The sequence below is a fragment of the Ylistrum balloti genome, unplaced genomic scaffold (genome assembly GCF_031769215.1).
Source record: "Ylistrum balloti isolate Yb309-2 unplaced genomic scaffold, AGI_CSIRO_Ybal_v1 Utg370214, whole genome shotgun sequence".
Classification (NCBI taxonomy): Eukaryota; Metazoa; Mollusca; class Bivalvia; order Pectinida; family Pectinidae; genus Ylistrum; species Ylistrum balloti.
The window spans coordinates 721,339-729,779 of record NW_026782182.1 but is presented as its reverse complement, the minus strand read 5'-3'; the positions used below and the strand labels follow the sequence as shown (position 1 = coordinate 729,779).

Here is an 8,441-nt window from a genome sequence, read left to right as displayed (position 1 = left end):
AACACAAAGGTATGCCGTATGTGTGGTTGTATTAGTCAGAGGGTGGAGACAAGGGAGAAACGGATAAGCTAATATGTATTTTGCTTTACCGTGACTCTAGCGTAAGTCAATAAGTAGGAGTGCAATCATTCATGATAACAAATAATGTCAGTAATAATAATTCCATACTCATATTTACACTATAAGATTTTAACAAAAAATACGTGAGATATTTTCTTTGTGATAAAGTATCCCCTTTCCACATCCCTATATACCACACTGCACATAACGGTAGACATTTCATCCAATACACAAACCACGGCTTTGTCAGATCAAACGCTTTAGTTACTGAAATATAAACATGGCGGACGGAACGGGTTTACATTTGGACCCTGCCTCCCTGACCCATTTGAAGACCCTGATAGAAAATGGCGAACCCCTTGCTTGTACCGATACAGAATCACGAGAAAGTGAAGATATGTCTGCCTCGGATTATGAGGAGGGTAAGTCATCCATAGTTATAATGATTAATCTGCAATGCATAGAAATTTTAAGCAGTAGCAACTTTCAAGTTTCGTCTCATCATGATATATTGACGAATAAGAGTTTTACAAAACATGTACAATATATGTATCATTTTACATATTTCTGACTCAAGAGTTATACCAGATAATTGGAAATATAAAGTGATTTTCTAATTACGAAATTAGTTTATTTCCCATATTAGGGGAGGTAAATACCATGTAAAAACGTAACAAAAAATAATACCAGCTATCTGCACAAAAACTCATAAACAAACAGATTTTTTCTTTGCTATGATTTTTAACAAAAATTATCACATACAATTTACTTGTTTATAGGATTGGAACTCATACAACAATTGAAAGAATACATTGAGGAAAAAGACATTGATGAAGCAAATGCAACTCTTCAAAAATTTGTAGCATTGGAATTAGACATCAGACATTTTCAACTCGACATATCTGAAACCAAAACATCATACAAATCGAAAACAAACGAGACCATTTTACACCACGCAGCGAAGTACGATACTGGTGGAATCGTCAGTGCTATACTTGATAAGTTTCCTACCTTGGTATCAGAGAAAAAGTGGGGAGTGCAGTACGAGGGACAGACCGCGCTTCATATCGCTATCACACGTGCCAACAATGCTGCCATAGACCTGATATTAAGAACAGCGAAAAAGTGTGATGAAATCATATCAAAAAAGAGAGAAGAGAGTGACGATATTGTTGCGGAAAAACCCCGGAGGCTGGAACATTTACTAGCAACCGCGGCAACCGGAAGCAGATTTGAAGGGACAGTAATGATGGGAGAATTGCCTCTGTTTGTTGCTGCCCTGAAATTTGACTTCGGCATGGTGGACAAGCTGATTGAATTCGGAGCTAATGTATGCACAAGAAATCATAGTGGTGACACAATATTTCACTCCATGATTAGGTACCTGAGCAGAAAAAGGGACAAAGAGGAGGAAGTTAAAAGAATGATGAACCACCTAAATGGTCACCTCCGAGAAATCACCAAGAAGAAAAGGGAAGAAATGGAAAATGAGGATATTCGGCGGTTAGAAAATGATGACAATCCAGACGAGGACAACATTACAGGAAACATTAAGCGTTCGAACAATTATGCGCATCTATGGTTGATGAAGGATAACGATGGGTTAACTCCTTTGAAATTGGCAGCGAAGCATCAGCTGGTTCATGTATTTGAATATATCCTGGAACTGAAGGATGTTTATTGCTTTCAGAACGAGGATGAAGGTTTATTTGACATCAAAAAGTATGATGTTACTGAGATAGATTCCATTGCTAACTACAACACAGAGATGGAAGCCATGGAAGACGATGAACAGACGGCTGGATGTTGTAACAGCTGCAGAGTCGTTTTTCCTGAAAATGAGTCTGTCTTGGAAATGATGTTTGACAAGAATTACACACGCAAATTTTCTTCCATTATCATAGAAATGACACCAGTGAAGAAGTTGATACAGAAAAAATGGAAAAATGTTGTCGCATTGTATTCTTTGTGGATGCTCATTCAGATGGGACTCATGATAGGGCTTAGCATTTACGCCGTAGAACGTTCCTACTGGCACGAATCAGACATAGAAAATGGAGGCACAGGTTTAGGTAACTACTTCAAAAACAACGAATCTCTACACTTGTTTCTCACCTCATTCCAGTGGATCGCATTTAGCATTGCAGTCTTCTACGTCATCATTGTCATCCTCTGTGGTATTTCGAAGTTAAAACGACCGAATCTTGATAGATATTACATGCACAACCTTGAATACATTCTTCTGATGTTGGTCTTTGCTTTGGCTGTAATAGTGGACGTTTTGATGACGCAAGCAATTGGGCGACATGAAGGGATTTCGCTCATCATTGCGCTATTCTCAGGGTGGTGGTTCAACGTATTTTTTCTTCGTGGGTGGCATCTCTTCAGCTTTTTCACGGTTATGATAAAGGAAGTAATTTTTGGAGACTTTTTACGATTTTCCGTTATAATTGCGTTTCAGTTGTTTGCATTCACGACATGTATGCACACGATGTTTCAAGGACAAGATGTTCCCACTATTGACGGCAGCGAAGACAACCACTTTGGCACCACACTCATTACCATGTTCAATCTTATGCTTGGTCTTGGAGAGATCGAATATCTGTTCCAAGCTCGTGTTCAGTGGTTGGCTTTGACTCTCTTTATTCTCTTTGTTCTACTCACGTATGTCCTACTTCTTAACGCCCTGATTGCCATGATGTCGTCTACCTGTGAGAACGTGCTTTCCGAGAAGTACTCCGTGTGGAGAATCCAGCAGCTCTCTATTATCCTTTTCATGGAGGATCTTTTCCTTGTCACCTGTCTCCGACGTTTCACCGGAAGTCCGGCAACCAAGCGAGCACAAGACTTGTATAATCCAATCGAAGACATTACCAGCCAGAACCAAGAGCGCTACCTTCTCGACATGAAGTCGCACAAGAGGACATTTACTGAGGAGGACACCGATGTGATGAGGAAAAGAACGCAGGAAGAAATAAGGAAAACTGTCAACCAAAAACTCAAACAAAACATGGAAGAATCTATTTCGGGACCGAAAAAGGTTGATGAACAGCCGTTAGTACAGAATGATTTTCTCAAAGATGACATCGAAGGACCAAGACTTAAGCTTTATACACGTGAGTTTAAGGAAGAGCTCCCCAAAATTCCTGAGGATAACTCTACTCGTGCTCGGGTTAGCAAATGGATGGCTACCATGCAGTGACATATATTATTGCTTCTAGAATTAATATCCTAGAGACATTTATTGTTACAACGGATATTGCACTATTAACTTACGTGTTTTCTTGTGAACTTTGCTGGTAATAACATTTGGAGTATCGCTGCATTAGCTTTCATTTACCGAAACCACATGCGATACTGTTTCCACGTATTATGTGTAGACACTATAGTTTTACTATTTAAATCAAAGATGATGATAACCTACTAATGGTGTGGTACAAGAATAAATAAGAAAATGATGAAAAATAATGATATTTTTTTTTATTAATCATTAACGAAATACAATTGAAAATAAGGAGGTTTCGAAAGGAAATAAGCCACGGATTTAAAATTCAGACGGTCTTGAAATTAAGACGGTCACAACTAGAGTTGATTTTAATTTTTTTTTTAATGTACCTTTTGATGAATTTGTCAACAGCAATTTTTATTTTGCATCTTGTAATGGAATGGAAGTTTTAATCATAGCATCCATACACAGAAAACATTGATGTTTACTGTTAGCCAACTTTCCGAGTGCGATTTATCTTTCCGAATGTCGCGATCGAAGCAAAATTACAACATTGATAATGAGCATCAATTGTTATTGTAAACATCTGCTGCTTTATAGAAGGACTATATACCCATCACCTGCAATCTTAATCTACACGTTCAGTACATACAGTTATATTACGTTTCGTAAATCTGTCGTTAAATGACGTGTTCAAATTCGTGTTTTGTTAATGAAACAAAGCCGTGGAGATCTGTAGCGTGTTTTAATTCTATGACTGGGTCGCCTTGATATGAAGCCATGCGAGCTTTTAAATAACTGCGATCGACTTTCACATTATGTTCTAAACAACAGCATGTGACATCAATATTTTAGATCTAATATTCAATTCAATTCAATTCAATTTTATTCTCTTTCACAAAACAAATTGTACACAGAAACATATTTACAATAATATTTACAAACAGAGTACTCAATATACGATATTTTGTTAATAATGCTGTTAATATGATACAAGTGATGTCTATTGTCTAGTAAATACAATAGGTAGGCTTGTAAATTCAGGAGGACAAATAGTTGTATTAATCATTCTTATAAAAATACACAGTTTCTTTAATGATTTAACATCAGTAATATTCATTGATTTATTAAATTTGATAGTGTTAGGCCTGAACCAGAAGTATTTATCAATGTATAAAGAAAAAAGGACATTGGAGGAGGTAATGAAATTCATCACCAATATCCCCTAGATCGCAATATGGACATTTCCTTTCTTCATACTCAATACCGTGCCGTCTTCCGGTTTCAACAATACACTTATGGTTAGTAGTACGGAATTTACACAGAGTAATTTTATCTTTTTCATCTATATTATCCAAATAATATTCGAAATTACATTTTGTTTTGAAAATTCTATAACATATAGCTTTTGAGGAATTGTATACATCACTATTCCATTTTTGTAAATATTAGTCAACAAGTCTTTATTTCACTGTGTTCTTTAACCACTTAGGATTAAATGTTAACGGACATTGAGAGGTCCATATATAGGTAAAACCACATTCAAAATACTCTCAACAAAACTTAGATATTCAACAGGCTTGTTTTCAATAGTGTAATTATGGTATAAAAGTTTTTACACAATAAAACCCAATTTTGTTTCTTTACATCAGATTAACCGTGACCAGTATGATATTATTCTAGTTTTTACTGATAATTCTAAGGGATATGTACCAAATTCCCCGTATACCATGTAATTAGAAGTACTATTTTTCACTCCAAGCAATAGTTTACAAAATTTTTAATGAACACGTTCAATTATATTCAGGTTTGTAAATCCCCATACTTCACAACCGTACCACAATATCGGTTTCACAATTTTTTCAAATAAATCATATACACAACTCACGGATTGAAAGTACCAGAACGACTAAATATCGTACCTAAATAGCTAAAGCTGTATACCATCTCTAACTCTTCATGATTGAAATAGGTCTTGTTTCTTTTACTCCTCCGTCCATTACTGAAAACCATGCACTTAGTTTTACTAATATTTACTTTTAATTTCCACTGTTTTCAATATTCATTAAACACATTTAATTGTAATTGCAAGTCATCTGGACAACTAGAGAAAAGTAAAGTATCATCGGCATATAGTAAAATAAGACTGGTTTATTCCTATCCGTTTTCTACTAATATGACCTGTTAATAAAGTTTAAAAAGTCGTTCAGTCTAAAATCATATCAGCACAGACCCGTGTTCCTCAAACTTCCGCAGTTAGCTCACCTATCGTGGCCAAGGTGGCGACCGGAGATGGGGCTCGGTACGTGTTCATACAGTGATGACTTATAATTCGCGAAAGTAAATCGTAAGGACCACGTTATATGACTTAAGTCGCGAAAGTTAGTAGCCGCGAAAGAAAGTTTGTTTACTGTGAATCAAACAATGGGAGGCAATTCTGTGTTCTCAAAAAATACGTCAGACTCTGTGTATGGTTGATTATATATTGAAACAAACTCTCGTAATATTTGTACGAAATGTTGTTGAATCAAAATGATGATCATAAAAACACAATCTCATATTATGGTTGTAAATAGCCTACCTAGTTTCAAAGAAATTGGTTTATATCTGATGTAGACGATGTCCAGACAAGAATACTGAATAAAATGAGAATACTAATTCTAAAATTATTCAATACAATTCAGGAAAATACCATTTCATGACCCAGTTATATGTCTACTGAGCTTAAAACAGATTAACTGGGAAACATTGAAATGCCGTGAAAAAAGAAAGGGACATATACTTCCTTCAAACATTGTTTACGCCAACGTCTTTTCTGGAAAACATGATTCACTTCATGGCTATAGGTGTACTGAGTTTGAAAAAGGCCGGTTCAAAAGTAAGAGATATCCGGACTTTCAATTTAGATTATGAAAATTAAATCAATAATTCTTACAAATACATCGAAATTGAATGTAACTTTTATTCTGACATGATAATTAAGCTATATGATAATATATCAAAAGTTTTGCTGGACTTAAATTAAATGATACCAAGGGTCAACCCTGATCTCTGTATACAGCTGGTGAATATCTAATGTGATATTATAGAGATAATAATAATACAGAGCTTCAACATTTGTTTACTCAATGCATAGAAAACAATGAGTTAGCCATATTTGACCAAGTAATGTCCTATATATAGAAAATGTCGATATTGGTCTATCTTATGTATGATATTTGAAGCGTCATGTTATCAAACTGACGTCCTTCATGTCTTGGTGATTAATTCTACAGAGTTTAAAAAAGAAACACTCACTTTAACACTATCAGAAGTGGTCTCCGGACAAAGAAACGCTGGCCTGGAAACAGTATGACCACGTTTTACAGTAGTAGTGCTGGCCTGGAAACAGTATGACCATGTGTTTCAGCAGTAGTACTGGCCAGGAAACAGTATGGCCATGTATTACGTAATGCTGATCTGGAAACAGTATAACCATGTATTACAGCAGTAGTGCCGGCCTGGAAATAGTATGACCATGTATTACAGCAGTAATGCTGATCTGGAAACAGTATGACCATGTATTACAGCAGTAGTACTGGCCAGGAAACAGTATGATCATGTATTACAGCAGTAGTACCGGCCTGGAAATAGTATGACCATGTATTACAGCAGTAGTGCTGTCCTGGAAACAGTATGACCATGTGTTACAGCAGTAATGCTGGCCTGGAAACAGTATGACCATGTGTTACAGCAGTAATGCTGGCCTGGAAACAGTATGACCATGTGTTACAGCAGTAATGCTGGCCTGGAAACAGTATGAACATGTATTACAGCAGTAGTACTGGCCTGGAAACAATATGACCATGTATTACAGCAGTAGTGCTGGTCTGGAAACAGTATGACCATGTATTACAGCAGTAATGCTGATCTGGAAACAGTATGACCATGTATTACAGCAGTAGTGCCGGCCTGGAAACAGTATGACCATGTATTACAGCAGTAGTGCTGGCCTGAAAACAGTATGACCATGTGTTTCAGCAGTAGTACTGGCCGGGAAACAGTATGACCATGTATTACAGCAGTAGTGCTGATCTGAAAACAGTATAACCATGTATTACAGCAGTAGTGCCGGCCTGGAAATAGTATGACCATGAATTACAGCAGTAGTGCTGGCCTGGAAACAGTATGACCATGCAGTAGTACTGGCCGGGAAACAGTATGACCATGTATTACAGCAGTAGTGCTGATCTGAAAACAGTATAACCATGTATTACAGCAGTAGTGCCGGCCTGGAAACAGTATGACCATGAATTACAGCAGTAGTGCTGGCCTGGAAACAGTATGACCATTTATTACAGCAGTAGTGCTGGCCTGGAAACAGTATGACCATTTATTACAGCAGTAGTGCTGGCCTGGAAACAGTATGACCATGTATTACAGCAGTAATGCTGATCTGGAAACAGTATGACCATGTATTACAGCAGTAGTGCTGGCCTGGAAACAGTATGACCATGTATTACAGTAGCAGTGCTGGCCAGGAAACAGTATGACCATTTATTACAGCAGTAACGCTGGCCTGGAAACGGTATGACCATGTATTACAGCAGTAGTACTGGTCTGGAAACAGTATGACCATGTATTACAGCAGTAATGCTGATCTGGAAACAGTATGATCATGTATTACAGCAGTAGTGCTGGCCTGGAAACAGTATGACCATGTATTACAGTAGCAGTGCTGGCCAGGAAACAGTATGACCATTTATTACAGCAGTAGTGCTGGCCTGGAAACAGTATGACCATGTATTACAGCAGTAGTACTGGCCTGGAAACAGTATGATCATGTGTTTCAGCAGTAACGCTGGCCTAGAAACGGTATGACCATGTGTTTCAGCAGTAGTGCTGCCCTGGAAACAGTATGACCATGTATTACAGCAGTAGTGCTGGCCAGGAAACAGTATGACCATTTATTACAGCAGTAGTGCTGGCCTGGAAACAGTATGACCATGCGTTTAAGCAGTAGTGCTGATCTGGAAACAGTATGACCATGTGTTACAGCAGTAATGCTGGCCTGGAAACAGTATGATCATGTGTTTCAGCAGTAGTGCTGGCCTGGAAACAGTATGACCATGTATTACAGCAGTAGTGCTGGTCTGGAAACAGTATGACCATGTAT

General features: G+C 37.4%; 1 protein-coding gene across 1 annotated transcript; it reads left to right on the top strand.

Moving 5' to 3' along the window:
- The first annotated feature begins 340 nt into the window (after nucleotides 1-340).
- On the top strand, nucleotides 341-3,262 carry LOC132551792 (transient receptor potential cation channel subfamily V member 5-like). The gene is made up of 4 exons (XM_060215936.1): nucleotides 341-482; nucleotides 840-1,185; nucleotides 1,222-1,573; nucleotides 1,664-3,262. Exons 1-4 carry the CDS (start codon nucleotides 341-343, stop codon nucleotides 3,260-3,262), a joined length of 2,439 nt encoding a protein of 812 aa, XP_060071919.1.
- Nucleotides 3,263-8,441: the final 5,179 nt, after the last annotated feature.